Below are 18898 nucleotides of genomic sequence, written 5' to 3'. Positions count from 1 at the left end.
TTCTCTTTGGTAAAAGTACAGTACTGAAATTAAATCATACTAACTGTTTCAAAATAGGATTTTCTTTGCAGAAGCAGGAGATCAGTGTTCCAGCATTGTAGTTGTACATGATAGTGGTCAAGTAGGTAGTTTGTGTGCCGAGCTAGTTATAAAGAATCAATATTATATCAAGGAGGGTTAAGTTTCGAGATAAGACAGCTCTCAACCACTCTCGCTACTCATCATAAGTCTGTAGGAAGCTGATAGGTCAAAATAAATTGTATTCCTCAAGGAGTGGGTCTTCTTACCTCTCTATACCAAGGGAATGGGAGACAAGGCGATCAATACAAGGCTGTTGTGTAGTAGTCCCAAATGCAGTTATTTACAGCTGATTCTGTCCTCTCCAGGCAGGCCACATATTTTAACACCATAATTACAGACTTTTAAACAATAGCTGATGAGAGGGCCATAACTAAAGCACCCACTTTGATAAATTTAATTTAAAACATAATATTATCTCAGACAGGGAATGCTTAGTGAATTATATCCACACAACTTTTACAACAGTGTATTGTTAGTAAAACATGAAACCTCAAAAGTGACATTTGTAATTTAATTATCTATAGGCTACTGTTAGTTACACTCAGTTTGATTGTTTGAGAAAACAACTTATCAACCCAGTAAAATGGCTCCATAAGCCAACTGAAACATCAGCTGTGGGAGGTCGCTGAAACTGAAGTAACGCTTCCAACACCTTCTGTGGCATCCTAGCGGTCGCCTATCACATTCGGCTGCAGGGCTTCTCATAATGGACTAGAGGCGGAGGCATCTAAAGAATAGCAGCTGCGGGCAAGGAAGACCAAGAACCCGCTCCACGGAACGACCATCGCAATGAGATTCGCCGTCGGTCTGGGAATAGGAACATTACTTTTACGCAATAACTAGATTGTTATGCACGAAAACAGAGATAGGGATTCGATCACGGCCCCGTGACATCTTTTTGGGCACCTGAACCGGACTCTTGCTATCTTTATTTTTTTTGTTTTACTTTCCCCCTCCTCCGCTCAGCTTCATGAGAAAGACGAGGATAAAGGCAATGGGCAACACTTTTCCAGCCAGCACTTTCTTATCCATGTGTAGACCTCCAAAATAAAGTACAATACTCAATGCGGGGTAAAAAAAACAGAAATGGAAGTGGAGTAAATTAAAAGAAAGGACTTGTGATAACAATGGGACTTAAACTTAAAGACGCGTTGGGGAAAAGGTAGGCTACAATAAAAACGAATGGCACAAATACATTTACAAAAGTGTGGCGGGTAAAAACAGAACAAAACCAACCAGAAGGGAGAGAAATGTTCTCGACTTAGTAATGTCCATCACTGTTGTATGGTGGACCGTGCGGAAAGACAGGTGGATAGGAAGCAAAGTATAGTGTAATTATCAAATCCATCCCTCATTTCCATATCTAGTGTGGGTCAGCTGGACCTTAGCCAATCCCCCATCGAAAGCCAATCCCCCATCGAAAGCCACCAAGAGTCATCAAGCATTATCCTCCATCATAATTACACTGACATGCGCAATCTGCACATGGGTAAGTAACACCAGCTAATAGGTTATCCCTTATTTCACAGACCCGACTCTCTCTGACGGGTTTTATTTGTTAGATGCTGATGTATCCGCCAAAGGCAACAAGAGCAACTAGCAGAGAACTGACAACATGTCCCGCCGCAAGCAAGCGAAGCCACTACATCTCAAATTGGACGAAGAAGCGTTGCAAACCGACGTCGCCACAGAACATGGTACGTGAGATTCACACATTTATATCCAACAAAAAAAAGCATTAAAAAAAGTTATCATATGCATATTTGATTGCCAGACTATACTAGGCTACAGCAGGCCTATTTAGCTTGACTAGTTATTAATTAATATCTTATTATAATCCTTCCTAACCATTCATATATTATTATAACCCTTTGCCTTATATATATATTTTTTTTATTAGAGTCAGGGACTTAAAAAAAACGATTTTATTATTTCCTTTACTTCCCAAGTTGTCACAAAAACTCAGGATTACTGTGAATGGGAGCAGATATTCAACGGTCTTTACCAGTGTGATGTCTTATTCAATATAAGAAAGTGTTATAAATAAATGGTCGTTTATAGCCTGGATAAATAATACACATTAGCATAAATACATTAAAAAGCCCTCGGATATGATAAGATAACTCCGGATAGATTATTGTCTGATCGATATCAAAGCACACTTTCATGAGCTATGCGTGCAATTTTGCCCACAGGTAATGGTAGAAATGTGTCCTGAGAGATGTGTAGCCTATCTATAGGCTATATCCTTTCGATGTGAAGGAATATTGAAACAGTTTGGTCCTACATGTACATAAAAAATGTATTGTTGTTGTTATTACATTTATCATGAAATCATATGACATTATTTTGACCCATTTATAAAAAGGAAGTAGTTTCAAAGAGGATCCACGTCAGCTCCCTGTCTGTGTATATTATACTTTAGTGTAACTGTATAATGTTAATGAAAAACTATGTCATAAAAATGTTTTGTTGTCACACATATGGTAGGCAACTATGGTACAATTGACATATGATTTACACAAGGAGTTATAAGTCTAGAATGTGAGTTCGGTTTTGGATTATGGAAGTGTCCAAGATAATTAGGACAGGTCCACTAGCCTACTTCGTTTTTTGAAAGAGGTAGGCTTTATATGCTATTTTAGTTTTTTTATTAGACTATATTGATCCTAAGGTATGGAAAAGAAAACGTATATGTCATACAATTTTTCATATTCTACTGCAATTGAAAGTGTGCACAAACTGGTTAAATCAACGTTGTTTCAAGGTATTTTGTCAACATATAGTGACGTAAAATCTACATGGAAAATACATTGTATTTGGAAAAAAAGCACAAAAGTAAACTGTTGTTTTGAGGGTGAAATTTAAACCACAGGATGTCATCATTGTAACCATATATTAACATAGACAAACCTAGTATAAAATATGTTGAATTTGTACCTTTAAAACAATGTCAGATCTTCAACATTATTTCCACTATCAGAAAAAAAACAATAGGCTGGGCAGCACCTCCTACTGGAGAATTGATCTATCTACAGTTACCCTCTGATCTCCCACCAAAGGTTCTAAACAAGCCCTGCTGAGCTATGATATTTGTCACTGACTATGACCAATGTGCTATCGAGAGAATGATTGTTGAGAGATCTCCACTTAAAAATGAAATAGATTTTCTGTTGCTATCAATGTCATTCCAAAGGGTTAGTTTAATAGAGCAAACAAAATGTGACCATACTTTATCACTCACATCATCAATTATGCTATTTAGGCCTATATAGCATTTGCGAAATTGTCAACAGCTATTGTTTCAATTCACCCAGGATTCAACCAAAAACAATCAACAATACAGAGGCTTAGGGTTTCAAGCTCGGGTTGATTTCAAATGTAATGATATTTAGTGATGTTCAATTGTGTTTGGTTGTCAACGCAACCAAATATCAACATTTGAAGGCCATGTATGTTCTAATTAGATAGTTCTGTGCCACTGACTTCGTTCCAGTTTGTCTACAAATGAATAATGTATATGTTGGAATCACATCTCCATCTCATCCAAAAAGTGAAACAATAGGACTGTGATTTTAAATAGTTGAAAGCGTAGTGATAGACATTTGGGTGGCAACTAAACCAAAAATCTGATATTGTTTTAACAGTGGAATTTGGTTGTGCTATTAGATGGCTGAAAGCGTAGTGATAACACAATGGAAATTCAACTAACTTTTGGCTGTCTTTTTGAGTGTAGGAATATAGGTTGTAATCTCATTGATCAATGTCTCAAACAGATATTACCAAATTATCCATGTTGAAATGGCGTGGTGTGCCCAGTGGGAGGCTAATGGTCAGAAAATGTTTCCCTGATTCGATTCATATTTTACAGATACAGTAGCCTATATGTATAAAATATGAATATCAACAAAAATATAGTATTTATCCCGTTAATCTATTCAAGCCATTCAAGACAAGAAATTGCATTGTTTAAATATTTATCTGAGCCACACTCAAACATGACTATTTTAATTGAGTTCTACTTGAGACAACATATTTTATGCTTTCTACACATTTCCTAAATAGTCTTAAAGTATTTTTTTCCATTTTCCATAGATACAAATTCTAGATGACAGTTTTTGTTTTGTTTAAGATATTCGTCATTTGTACCAATGCTATTCCCTCCCTCCAAATCAAATGCCTAATGTTTTTAAAGTTTTCTGGACAGCACATAAGTGTAGGCCAATATTGTTCTTATATGGCTGATGGATATATCAACTTAAATAAATATATTTTACAGTAATATCACATTTATCCTTATGATAATATATTATATATTTCATGGTAACATTAATTTGTGATAATTAAATAATCTAGTTTTGATACGTTTTAGAAGTGTTATGGTGTTAAACGGGTTGTAATAGGGTTTGGCACAGTGATTAAATCAGAATCATCAGAATCTTGCTCAGAGGTCCTTAAACTCAAAATGATTCATTACTATCAGGTTTATTACATTATCTGCACGGTATTTATTTGAGTAATTATTTTTAAATATTTCCCCCCACCTCAGTCAAAGATTGTGTAGGATTTATCCGTTATTCAATGTTAGGCAACCCATCAGGCCATTTTTTTCTAGGGTCTTCGTGCTTGGCCTGTATTGTTGACAAATGTGGCAGATTAGTAGTATGAAAAGGTGGGATTGCATTGAGTGCCAACAAGGCTCTTCTTTGTCCCTTCCCCCACCAGGCAGGGGGTGTGTTCTGAGATGAGCTTTGATTGAGCCTGCTGATTTAACCTTTGTCCACCTCACCCTACAAGGGGCAAGTGCTGCATGTCAGAATCATAATGCAATTAGTACATCTGTGCCATTGACCTCTGAAGCATGTATTGCTGTGTAAACTGATTCCTCACCTTGATCTGTTTGTTTTCATATCAAAATATCAATTGCTGTGAATGATTTTGCTCTCCACTGTAAACAAACAATACAAATATATTTTGGCCATCCTTTGTTCCTGTGTTTGGATAGTGTCATTTATTTCCCGTCAGAGTCATAATATACCCAATTAGATTGTCAAAAGTGTTTCTGTTTTTGTTGTTGAGGTAGCTTTCTGATACAGCAACAACTTTCCCTATATTAACTATGAAGAATGATAGTATTTGAATGATCAATTAGAAAAATATTTGTAATATTTTTTAGAAAATCCAACTCTAGCTAATCATGGCATCGTTGTCTTACTTCTGTTTGCTAAGTAACTTACCATTGGTGATCTTGAGGCCACCCACTTAGATGAGCCAATAACACTGATTCTCTACTGAAATGTTTTGTATGCTGTTTAGGTTATTAAATCAAAACAAATAATATTGTATTTGTCACATGCGCCGAATCCAAGAGGTGTAGACCTTACCGTGAAATGCTTACTTACAAGCCAACAATGCAGTTAAAATATGTACAGATTAACTCAATTTAAAAAATAAAAGAGCAACAATAAAATAACAATAACGAGGCTATATACATGGTGTACCGGTAACGAGTCAATGTGCAGGGGTACAGGTAAGTCGTGGTAATATGTAAAGTGATTATTCATAGATAATAGATAACATATTTTTTTAAAGGGTGGGGTCAATGCAAATAGTCCGGGTAGCCATTTGATTAGCTGTTCAGCAGTCATATGACTTGGGGGTAGAAGCTGTTAAGAAGCCTTTTGGACCTAGACTTGTCGCTCCGGTACAGCCTGCCGTGCGGTAGCAGAGAGAACAGTCTATGACTAGGGTGGCTGGAGTCTGGCAATTTTTAACACTGCCTGGTATAGAGATCCTGGATGGCAGGAAGCAAGGACTATGATAGTTTGTTGGTGATGTGGACACCAAGGAACTTGAAGCTCTCAACCTGCTCCACTACAACCCCGTCGATGAGAATGGGAGTGTGCTCGGCCCTCCTTTTCCTGTAGTCCACGATCAATTATTATTGAACTTGGTGTGACAATAAATTAGTGCAGAAATGTCTGCTACTTTCTAGGTTTTAAACAACTAATTGACCAACATCGGTTCAATTATTTTTATTCGCCTTCGTTTATTTTTTTTCTGTGAGCTCAATGCTCACATTGGCAGTTTCTCTAAAGATAAATCAGATCAATCCTGAACTGTGTCATGTAGTAGGGAGTTGTAGTTTCCAACAGGCTAATATTCTACATAGTTTCGAGTTGGAAACAAGGTTAATTAACTACAATGCCCATAATCCATTGCACGCCTACTTGTCCAGTCTGTGTGTTTCTTTTACGCCTGGCACGTTAGGTTAGTGTGGTCCAGACACTGACAGTGAGAGAAGAATGTGTGATCAAGAGGGATAGAGATAGTTGGTATTCAGCAGTCATAAAAGTGTGTCTTATTTACTTTGAAGAACTACTAAATAGTGATTTGTCAGACAGCATAGGCAGCAGAACTATAGAGATGAGATGATGACTCGGAATGAAATAATAAAGTCTTCAAATAAAACAAATGTAATAAACACAACTGAAATATTTTATGAAAGTCAAGTAATGTGAACAAATTATGGTTAATAAGAGATAAGCAGTAACTACCATCATGGGACTTTTATTAATTATTTTATTATGTGTTGTTACAGCATTGCACTCTCATGATGCATAGTGCATTTAATGTTAAAAAACAAAACAATAGGAACTGAAATTGATAACCGTTTTTTTTAAATTATCAAACTGAAACCGAACTGACTTCAAAAAGCACTCATCACTAATCCCTCAGAACTACAATTTATTTACCACACAGTATGCTAGACATTGTTGGACATGCGCATACAAACACACACACAAATATACACGCGCGCACACACTAGACAGACACACACAGACACAGACAGACACAGACACAGACACAGACAGACACAGACACAGACACACACACACACACACACACACGCACACACGCACATTATCGAAGCTGCTTTGTGTATGCGCTGTCACAGCGCATTTTCAACCAGTGCCACGAAGGCACTCAAAAAGAGTAAGAAACAAGTTTTTAAGCACCCCCCAAAAATGTTTTTGCTACAATGTTTAGTTTTTTAACAAACAGTGATCAAAAAAACATGTCAATTTTATTTATTTGATGTACTGAAAAGACTAAACCTTGGATAGATCACGGCACTCATGTTTCAATGATACGTTTAAGCCATATCTCCATTCTATCTTATTCTATAGAAGGGTAAACATGCACAGTTATCCCTTTTTTTCTGATTTTATAGATTTATAGACTGAATTTATTCATCACACAATGACCATTGAAAAGTTGTTTCAATGCGCATTGAAAAGCAACTTGGGTGTATGTGCAATAAAAGAAAGGTTGAAAATGGAACCCTATGGGCGCTGGTCAAAAGTGCACTATAAAGGAAATAGGATGCCATTTTGGATGCACATAAAGTATTGTTTCGCTGGAACTTCCCAGCATTACCCAGCTGGCATGCTCATCAGCCAGCCTCCTAACAACACACAGCTTTAACAGATGCCATGGCGATTTCCCTGTCAACTGCATTGATTTGAGGGCATTTAGGAGAAGCTTAATGTCTAAAAGAATTAAGCTCTCTAGACTTTTTACAGTTACTGCAGCTGCTAGAATATCACTGAGGATACTGAACAAGAGGCCATGAGATTGTAGGAACTGTTTCTCTGTTTCTTATATAATTTACATCAACATAGCAGTAGCTATTGCATGTCCAAGATCTAGATAAATATCATGTTAAAATATAATGTTCTGTCTGTGCGAGGGAGGTATTTGCAGCCAGGAATAAAAAAAAAATGGTTTGCCATGTGTTTATAGCTGGATTGTGTAGCTAGGTATTAGTGAAGTTATTTAATATCAACATCAGACCAATAAATACATATTTTAATGATCTACATTGATAACATGTTAAACTAATTATTACTTTCAAATAGAAGCAGCATTATAGATGAATAATTTAAAAGGTTCCTATAGAATTTATTAAATGAAGATCAATTATTGGGTTTTCCCTGTTTTGTTCTTTAAATTACTACACTATAAATATAATCTCACATGAATTCACAGAATGTAGTAATTCGAATGAACTATGAAATATTATTTGGAAATATTGCTGTTTTATGAACTTGTTTTCAGCTTGTTTACAGAAGGTCATTTTGGAAACAATTTCACAAAGATAATGGTGCACTTTTCCCAGGCATGCTCTAATAGACAGTGATTTGTTTGTTTGACAGAGCCAAGCGTTGTGGAATAGCATTTGAAATTCCTGCTGCGGAAATTCGAGTGGTTGATTGCAATAGGGAATGAGCCATTCAAAGACCCAATTTGTACTCAACGGACATGGCACTTTAACTGTATGAATGCATTGGGAATCAATAATCAATACATTTCATTAAGTTTCAGTATGCACAATTGGTAGGTCACATAATTTGATTGATTAACCAAATCAAATTAGCAGCTGCATACAAGGAGATTGAATTGAGTAGAAACTGGGTCTAATATGATGCAATTAATCTACACATTTAGAATGAAAACTATAGATTTAGTTTATCGTTGAAAAGGTTTACTCTTACTGTAGTTGTAGGGTTATAGTCTGTCATCCTAGTTATATTAACTAACAATTATTTTCTTCTCCCCCTGTTTTCCATGCAGCTCTATTGGAGGGAATGGATGAGGAGGAGCGCCGCAGTTGCATTGAGGAAACCCATGTGTGTAGAAACATTGCTGAGTACTTCACCTGGGCCGAATTGTATGAGCACCAGAGAAGCTGCACAGAGGACCTTCCTCAGGTCCTCATTGTGAAGGAAGATGAGAGGATCCCTGAACCTGAGGGGTCCCCAGCTGGATCCTCTCCAACCCTCAGCCTGGCCATTCTTAGCCTGGCCCACAGGGACTCAGCAGACATGGAGTCAGCGGACGGGGGCCTTGAACTGGTGGAGCCTATGAATTATAATGATAATGACAGCACAGATATGTTAGAGGAGATGAACATGGGTGAGAAGGAGGATGAATCCATGGAGGTGGAGCAGCAGCACCACGACAAATATAAGTCATCTAGCCCCCAGAGTCCCCCAGATATAACTGAGTTGGCTATCCCTTCAGCTCAGTCGTCCTCTGTGAGTAGCAGCATGCCCAGTACGAACGTAACGCTGGAGATCCTCCACGGTACCCGGGTGGCTGTTGCCCAGTTCTCCCAGAGCCTCCACAGTAGTGGGGCAGGAGGGAAGGCGGCCACAGCGGCAATCCCAGTGATCCTAGAGCACCTGCTGGCTTTGCAGCAGCAACAGGTCCACCAGTTGCAGCTTATTGAGCAGATCCGTAGCCAGGTGGCCTTCATGAACAGACAGCCCACACAAACAGCACTAAACCCAGTCTCCAGGGCAATATCACTGGCACCAAACCCTTTCCCCTCCCAAGGCCTCATTGCTCCCCCTGTCCTACCACTGTCTGGGACCATACCCTCTGCTGTTAATGGACAAGCGTCTGTGTCTTCGGCATCTGTGCTTGAAAGGTCCCACACACTCTCCAAACAAACTTTATATGGACAGGCCCACATGAGAGACGCTAGATGTACCTCAGCTCCCTCTGACAACTCTGCCCCTCCCCCTACTAGCTGCAACAATATTTCCTCATTACATCCTCCCTGCATGGGTTCATACTCACACACAAGCAGTAGCTGTACTCAGACCCTGACCTCGTCCAGCCCACTCTCCATGCAGGACCAGAGCAACAGTCTCCTCAGCTCACCATCCAGCCTGCCGTTTCTACCTCAGAGCCCCCCCAGCAGTGTCATCTTCCCCAACCCCCTGGCCAGCATCGCAGCCACGACTAATGCCCTCGACCCCCTCTCCGCCCTGATGAAGCACCACCGGAATGGCAAGCTGCCCAGTGTGTCCATGTTCGACACCAAGCCCAGCCCCGAGGAGCCCTTTTTCAAGCATAAGTGCAGGTTCTGCGCCAAAGTGTTTGGCAGCGACAGCGCGCTGCAGATCCACCTGCGCTCTCACACCGGGGAGAGGCCCTTCAAGTGCAACCTCTGCGGCAATCGCTTCTCCACTAAAGGGAACCTGAAAGTCCACTTCCAGAGACACAAAGAAAAGTATCCCCGTGTTCAGATGAACCCTTATCCAGTGCCGGAATATTTAGACAATGTGCCAACGAGCTCTGGCATTCCCTATGGCATGTCATTCCCTCCTGAAAAAACAGGAGCAACTTGGCTGGATAGCAAGCCTGTTTCAGCGACGGTACCCACCTCTATGGGCATTCAGCTTCCCTTCACTCTCACTACTATGGGAAGCTCAAGTGGATCTCTAAGTGTCACACCACCCATCAAATCTCCTTTTAGGCCTTCCCCAGCCTTAAGTGAATGTGTGTCTTTGTCGCTGAACACTACAGGCAGTGAAACTAGTGTTCCCACAGCTTTAGAGTCTCCACAGTCTAATCAGGAGGGGGAATCCTCCCATGTCTTGAAAGCAGAGGAAATTCATCTGTCCCAGAACTGGATGACTAGACCCAGGGTGAGTCCACTTACTGTGGCAACAAGTAAAGCCATGACTATTACCACATCCACACCTGAGCCCAGTGCTCTGACTTCCAACTTTTCACCACTTTCCCTGGCCTCTGACCCGTTCAAAGCAAAGTTTCCATTCGGTGGCCTCCTGGACTCTATGCAAACGTCAGAGACCTCAAAGCTCCAGCAGCTGGTGGAGAACATAGACAAGAAGATAAGAGACCCCAACCAGTGTATCCTCTGTCACCGCGTGCTCAGCTGCCAAAGCGCGCTGAAGATGCACTACCGTATCCACACTGGGGAGAGGCCCTTTAAATGTAAGGTGTGTGGCAGGGCTTTCACCACCAAAGGAAATCTGAATACACACATTGGTGTCCACAGAGCAAACCCTCCTCTCCGGGTTCAACATTCATGCCCCATCTGCCAGAAGAAGTTCACCAACGCTGTAGTTCTACAGCAGCACATCCGCATGCATATGGGGGGTCAGATCTCAAACTCACCCTTAATGGACTGCCTACAGGACCTCAACAATGATCTCTCCTTCCACGAGAAGAACGTTGACAGCCTAAATAACTATGACAATGACCTCATGTATGACAACTCCATGGGGGAGGAAGAGGATGATGATGAAGAAGAAGAAGAGGTAGAAAATATGGAGGGGGGTCTTGATACCCTTAATCCCCTGAGCTCTGTCTCCAGTTCTTCTCCCAACTCTGATGCTGTTGTCTTCAGCATAGCTGCACTGGAGAACCAAATGAAAATGATAGACTCCACCATGAACCTAAACCACTCCTTTGGGCTAAAGTCAATGATGAATGGTTTTATGGACAGTGAGCGCCGTGCTGCTATCCACTCCTCTATAGTGGGAGAAGGACAGAATCACAATGCAGCCGGCAGCCCAACTGTGTCTGAATCGTCCACCTGTATTCATGTACCAGTGTCACCTGCGCAAAGCAATTCTGAGGTCCACCTCTGCAATTCCCCATCTGGGAAGCACAGTGGAGAGTCCCAAGAGATCACAGCCTCAGTGAAGAGTGAGCAATTTGATTCGCCCACCTCAACTCCGGTACTGGAAAATGGAGTGACTTTGGATCTGAGAGGGTTGCAACCTAACAGGCAGTGTGTGAAACAGGAGAGTCCTTACAGTACGCTGTTCCTGAGTAAAGAACGTGGTAAGATAACAATATCAACTGATAATACCTGTTGTGTAGAGTAGGTGTAATAACAATGTAAAAAGGTGTTCCCTTTTTAAATGCTCTTTATCACTACAACTGTTGAAAATGTTGTTTTCCCCCTTCACTATCTAGCAAATGTCGATCTTATTAAGTTATCCCCACAACTGATTAAAACTCTAAACATCCCTTTATCTAATTGTTTTAGGTTCCAGCCAAAGCATTCCTAGCCTGATTACCAGCATTGCGCCAAGGATGATCAAATCTGAAATGAATGGGCACCATCGACCAATGAACTTCAACGAGGGGCTGCATCATCCATTTGGCCTCCAGGTCCCTGCTGCTCCTCCATCTCTGGTCAGCCCAGGAATCACCTCTCTGCTTGGGCCACCTCAACTTCGACGGACCCCGAAGCAACACAACTGCCATGCGTGTGGAAAGAACTTCTCCTCAGCCAGTGCTCTACAGATCCATGAGCGGACCCACACAGGGGAGAAACCTTTCGGTTGCTCCATCTGTGGCAGGGCATTCACAACTAAAGGAAACCTGAAGGTACTCCACATTTTAATGGGATTATAATGACTGTATTTTCTCCCAAACACTCTTAAGACTCAGTACCTGTTGTTCAAACTATTTCAGCATATTTTTAGCTTAGCTAATAGCTATGACTAATGTTAATGTATTTGGGTTTTATGTCCTCCATCCCCTCTCCCCCATTTCTCTTTAGGTACACATGGGCACTCATATGTGGAACAACGCACCAGCCAGAAGAGGCAGGCGTCTGTCGGTGGAGAACCCCTTGGCCTTGCTGGGTGGGGAAGCTGCCATGAAGTTCGGAGAGATGTTTCAGAAGGACCTGACGGAACGGGCCATGAACGTGGATCCAGGGTTCTGGAACCGCTACGCATCAGCTATAACCAACGGCCTAGCCATGAAGAAGAATGAGATCTCAGTGATCCAGAATGGGGGTATTCTACAGCTTTATCCCATGACGGCAGGCATGGACAGAGTCAGCACTGGGGGTAGCCCACCAATGACCAGTCTTGGAAAGACAGCCATGGACCTTGGAATTAACCGACCCGACACTTTTCTATGTTAATTGGTGACAGTAAAGAGATTGAGATCAATTAAAAATTATTTGAATGGCAGATTAATAAAATATATAGATTATACAAACAATGTAGAGAATAAATGATTGATTTATTTGTAAAAACAAGTTGACTATGTATTATATAGAGATAAAACATGTTTTATTAATTCACAGACCTACAGTATTTCATTCTTTTTTTATTGAATTGTCCATATGCAAATGTTGGTTTTGCCCACACAAACAGGTTGTTTCACTTCGTCCATGGTGCTTACTATAGACACACACTCTATTACTCTAGAAAGGGAAAATGTGATATAGAAATGCAAAGAGATGAATCTGTCGGTTACTCACTGCTGCTAGTTGGTGCAAAGCACAAATGTCTTTATAATGAGGCCTCACATGTAGGCCTGCAGCATTTCAAATTGAAGAATTTGTGCAAGTAATTGAGCAAGCCTAAGGTTGGACAATCATTTATTGAATTTACTTCAGCTTAAACTGCATGTCCCATTTCTTCACTGGACTTTACTCTTGACTTTATGCAGTCTATCAGCATTTATTTCAGCTTCATCATTTAGGTTATTTTCTCTGCATCCAAAATGTATATTAGATAAAAATGTGAAAACAATCAATTGGCTTACAGATGCATACATAAACAGAATGTAAGCTATATGGTTTAGTCAAAAAGTTGCATTTTTTGTTTATCTTGTTGTTAGAGATTGAATCATTTTATCTCCTCCAATGAGAACTGTTTTTTAGATTTCTGAATTTGATGTACAGAAGAGGCACCACAGATACAAACTAGAGACATTTGCCTCTTTTCTGCATGAAGGCTACAGACAACAACAATAAATTAGTGTGCATATGGTAGGATGAGCTAAAAAGCAATGGAAGTGGATCCTCTCAATCTCAGCAAATATTTTTACAAGCAAAATTTGCTGGGCTGACAGACATCTACTGAAAGAAAATAATTTATTTGTCTAGATTACAATATTTCATGCTACTTTAAATAAATATCTACAATTTGAGAAGTGTGATTTTTCCAACTTTTACTGTGTTAAGCATTACTGCTTAACATGTAGCGACATTAATTCATAATTGTAGACTACAAAACGAACTGAGCTAATAAAATCCCACATTCGCATCTGTCAATCCAGTCAAACCGAATAACGGTGCATTCGAGCCAACTGGGAACTCGGAAAAATGCTAGGTGAAATCACGGCGTCAGTCAGTGATGTTCAACTCGGAAAGTCGGAGCTCAAGAAAGAGGCCCGTGTTCCCGAGTTGGATTTCCGAGTTGGATGACCGTTCAAAAGATTTTTTTCTATTCGGAGCTCGTTTTTGTTCGAGTTCCCAGTTGTTCGTAACGCACTGAAGTCGGAGGTCAGAGATTTCCGAGTTCCCAGATACGGTGAACACAGCATACTGTAAGAAAAGCATTTTCCGGTGCTGGCAGTGACGTCAAGATGTGTATAGTCCAGCCAAGATGGCTGACAGCATCCCGCTAAACTCGATGCGGAAGGGCTCGAAAAAAGTAGCTTATTACAACACTCCAAGACATTCTAGGTATGGGACACGTTTTTTTGTTCAACCGGTGGAGACATCGTTATAAGTATTTATTTTGCATTTCAGTAGTTTGGGACGTTGATACAATAACGTTAGTTGTTCTGTGACTAGCCGCGTGAGCTAATAAGCAATTCTTACCTCTGGTTTCAACAAACGAAGCAGGCTTCTTTGCTAGCTAATGTTAGCTGTATGATAACCGCTAATCTCTCTTGACTAGGAAAAGTAGACAAGACCTATTGCTATTTTAGGCATGACTAGGACTCAGGAGCCCTTTATTTGCCAAGCACCGCCAGATAACAGAACAGCTTTGCTGCACGCCAAGCGTCACATGACGTTTTCGCCCTTTCTTTTGTCGTCTGGTTATTTATCTAGGTTGGCTAGTTACATTTTTTTTTTAAAGCATTTAACCTTAATTTAACTAGACAAGTCATAAGAACATAAGAACAAATTATTATTTATTGGCAAAAAGTGCTTATAATTCCACATTTCCAAGTGATAACTTATGATTTACCTAATGAAATACAATGCGACCCCATCTGCTGGTCCGGGTTGGCTCGGAGTAGGAAGAGAATTGGAGGCAGAGTGCGTGACTAGCTCACTGATCAATAACCTGCTGCTGAGGATATGTCCTTGCTAATGGACCCCGAATGTGGCCATTATAAAGACATTCACTGCTGAGTCTATTAGTGCATTTTTAAGAAAGCAATGCCAGTAAACGTGCTTCCCTACCTCCTTACACCATCACAATCCTATTTCCATGGCTCTTTGAATCTCTAGGTGGTTTATATTGAAAGGTGTTGTCCCTTACTTTCACTCCTCTTCATCCAGCCATGGACATTCAGCATGGTCTGAGTTTGTGAAAACGTCACACTTCATTTTTTCTAGATATTTATTATATATGCCTAGCTTAGTCCTAATCATTTTTGTTTTCCAATTAATCAAATCCTCAATGATGATGTCAGCAGTGCAGTTTCTTTTGGAATGACTTTGAACTAGACAAACTCTCCACCACAGCATATGTCTGACAGAAAATCTTACATTTCTGATAAGCAGGAACATTAGTAGGGAATCTCCCTGATTTCCAAGTTAATAGAATCGTCTGCCTTGGCGTATTGCACTGCTCGGTAGAGTTTAAATGCATCAAGTGCTACTGGATGGGTTGGCCCTGCGATTGTACTAAAGCCCTCCATCTGCGCTTCATATTAATATCTTTTACAAGTACAACAACACCACATTTTCATCATCAATTGTTGCCTTTGTCAATTTTTGTGTAGTTGTTGGTGGAATGAAACGATTAATCAACAAATGCTTGGCCAGGTTATTATGCAAGGCCTAGCATTTGTCTTGGGCATGGCTCCTCACTTCTCCATTCGAATGTAGGGGAACCATTGTTTCAATGTTGCATTATGTAGGCCTTGGCTTTGCATTGGAATTGATACAGTGCAGGTATCATATTTAGCACGTTTTCATGATGAGACTATGCATTGTTGAAAATAAATGCTAGACAATGTAGACTGACCCAAATTAGATAGGTCCTTTGCACTTGCTATCAACTTTCAATTTTGATCCATTATCCCTTTGATATTTTGAACTGGCCAATTATTACTCAAGCAAAGTGGTTTGTAAATCTTTATTTTTTTTTTTACAAAGGATCAATTGAAGAAATAGAATAGCTATTACCTACTTATAGAATAACATGAATACAGAAAGGAAAATAGCAAGGGGTTTACAGTAACCAGGGGAGAAGCTCTTCTAATCACCAGTATAGCCTAGTGTTAGGGAATCTGATACCCTCATGGGACTAAACCAGTTGCATTGTAGCTTATCTATCAAAATGTGTCTGTTGCATTGGAGAGTTGTGGACCCATTCAATGACTGAGGCAGGATGAACAGAATCTACAGTATGTTGTGTAGTCCAGCTCATTGAGAGGCCCTCCTTTACCTGGTATTGTATTAGATCTGCTTCCTAATTCTTTAAGTCCTTATGCATAAGACATTATGTTCCCAGGAGACTTTCCTGTGTGCTCTTAGTGCTCATGTGAATTGTGTGCTACTCCAGGACATAGGAACCAAGCCAACCTCTCCTCTGGCTTAATTATATTTGTCAGTAGTCTTTCATTCCTACATCAGCGATGTTAAAGCTTTAAAATGCAGTAGAGATTAGTTTACATGCATCCATACTGTTAGGGTCCATACATGTTTGCATCTGGATGCTAGGATCCTATTTGTTAAGTGAAAAATGTGGCCCAGTGGAATCGATGTAATGCAATAAAGTAGGAGGAATGTGTCAGCAAATTAATTAATTGAACCTTTTCTTTATCAGAGTGGTAGTGAATCAGTGAAACCAACTGACAAATGTTCAAGTTCCCCTGCTTTAAGGTTGCAATCAATACAGATCCTCACCCTGATAGGCCTTTGTTGTTGTCTGGGTAAACAACTGTCTAGAATTTTCTGCCCTCGTCTTCATTATTGTTAGTTCCCAAGTTCTCACTTTTACCATGAGTTCCTTCCTGTTTTTGTAAATATTTTGCTGTAACAACAAGCCCAGTTATCAAACATCTGTATTTTGTAGGCATACATGCGTTTGCTGTAAGGTCTCTTCTGTCAACATGTTCACTGCAGGTTTGTTAGTATCTGTGCCTGCTTGAAATTAACTTGTATATAGCTGTATTATTTACAGTAAACATGTTGTTTTTCCTTTCCAGGTATTCTTTAGAAGATGAACCCTCTAACTTGGATGAGATGCCCCTGATGATGTCTGAGGAAGGTTTTGAGAATGATGAGAGTGACTACCACACCCTGCCTCGGGCCAGGGCCAACCAGAGACAGAGAGGCCTGGGGTGGCTCCTCATGGGAGGCTGGAAGATCCTCTGTGGCAGGTATGTGGGAAGTGGAACCACTAACTGTTGGGCTGCAACCCGATTCTCCACCCTTCTCCTGACTTGCACACTCCCTGTCAAAGATTTAACAATGTTGGAAACTTCCTCTAGCTAATGCTTGCACAAATCCAATGCTTTTATATCCATGTCCTGAATGTGTAAGTGCACACTTTGGGAGGAGGGTGCAGAATTGGGATTCAGCCTTGGCCATCCAGGGGCTCTCAAAAGGTTTTAGTTTTTTCATCAAGCAACCAGTGGCTTTATTGAAAGATGAGCTATACTATATATTTTTTTAAATTGGTTATTAAAAAAAGAAGAAATGTTTTTAACAAGGCAAGTCAGTTAACAAATTCTTATATACAATGACGGCCAAACCCGGACGATGCTGGGCCATTTGGCCCCCGCCCTATGGGACTCCCAATCACGACCGGATGTGATACACTTGCACTGAGAGGCAGTGTCTTAGACCGCTGCGCCACTCGGGTGCCCTATATGGCGATGTAGTTTTAAGGACTTCATTTCATATCACAAAAATATAGTCATTCCCTGCCCCAAAGTGTGCGTGTTGGGGAGGGGGCATTATTCGTATATTTGTATTGTATGCCAGAGAAGCTCAGTTTGGATTTCCAACGCACTGGTAGCTGTGCATGAAGTGAGCAGAGGGGATGTTTTTGGTTGAGTTCCTCGATACGCACTACCAGTCCCAAAATACTTTGAGGTCAAACAATACAATGCGGCTTATCCAGCTAATGATTTATTTGACGGGTTTTGTCCTCTACTAAAATACAATTTACAATGTGTTAGAGTGAAATATTTATCAGCACTAACACCAATAAAATGTAATAAGGTGTGTAAACAAATGGAAGAGGGATATTTTAATGCTAAACAAATAACTTTTTGCAATGTTTATGTATGAATTTGATAGAATACTACGTTTTCAGTGTCGTTTGGTTATCAGTGGTGCATCTCCAGCCCAAAACTGCGTATTGATCTTTTCCCTAATGAACAAATCGGATTTTTCACAGCTGACCAGTTTGATGCTTTCCAGTAATTTTATGTATGCTTAGCCGAGGATTATAAAACACAAATAATTCACGCAGAATAACCCCTGCTTATTCAAATGTCCTATTATTTAAATAGTATTCATTTGTGCAAATAATCTCACTTATGAATCTGGACGGTGGCATGTAGAGAGGGGTTACATAGAAGCCAACACAAACACATATTTTTTTCAAAGTTGATTTATGTTGTGTTTTGCCAATGTGCTTAAAGAGTGTAAATGCCAAGGCAATCAGCATGACGGTGTACACCATGAGGCCAGACTTTCTCTTCTCTCTAGTGCCAGAGTTTAGGGCAGAGGCCTAGTCAGATGCATCTGAATATAGACCCATACGTGTTAGCTATCCCTACCACTAGCTAGTTGTCTAAAGACAAGCAGTTGTATCACACACAGTCCACATCACTCAGCCATTATGAAGTAGCCATTATGCATGTCAAATGTGTTTGCGGAGACTGTACTGAAACCGATATTCTGGCCTCTTTGCAACCTCTTGTAGACTCAGATGCATGGGAAATGGCTAATCTCTGGATGTTACCAGTGCCACTCAGCCACCCCGGG

General features: G+C 40.3%; 2 protein-coding genes across 3 annotated transcripts in view; both read left to right on the top strand.

The window, feature by feature from the left end:
• The first annotated feature begins 1412 nt into the window (after positions 1-1412).
• Positions 1413-12879, top strand: LOC139372578 (spalt-like transcription factor 3b). The gene is given in 6 exon segments (XM_071112323.1): positions 1413-1570; positions 1644-1778; positions 8719-11748; positions 11957-12300; positions 12476-12832; positions 12835-12879. Coding segments are annotated over 5 exon segments (3858 nt in total). The 5' UTR covers positions 1413-1570; positions 1644-1696.
• Positions 12880-14309: 1430 nt separating this feature from the next.
• LOC139373406 (ATPase phospholipid transporting 9B) overlaps positions 14310-18898 on the top strand; it is a 58541-nt gene continuing 53952 nt past the window's right edge. For both annotated transcript variants that reach the window (XM_071113870.1, XM_071113869.1), the window contains exons 1-2: positions 14310-14401; positions 17107-17280. In XM_071113870.1, the coding sequence (XP_070969971.1) occupies positions 14322-14401; positions 17107-17280 (254 nt within the window). In that variant the 5' untranslated portion in view covers positions 14310-14321. The remainder of the gene's footprint in view (positions 14402-17106; positions 17281-18898) is intronic.

This window comes from Oncorhynchus clarkii, chromosome 18 (assembly GCF_045791955.1).
Source record: "Oncorhynchus clarkii lewisi isolate Uvic-CL-2024 chromosome 18, UVic_Ocla_1.0, whole genome shotgun sequence".
NCBI classification, from domain to species: domain Eukaryota; kingdom Metazoa; phylum Chordata; class Actinopteri; order Salmoniformes; family Salmonidae; genus Oncorhynchus; species Oncorhynchus clarkii.
Note: the sequence above shows the minus strand (reverse complement) of the source record. Positions and strands in the feature narration are given on the sequence as shown.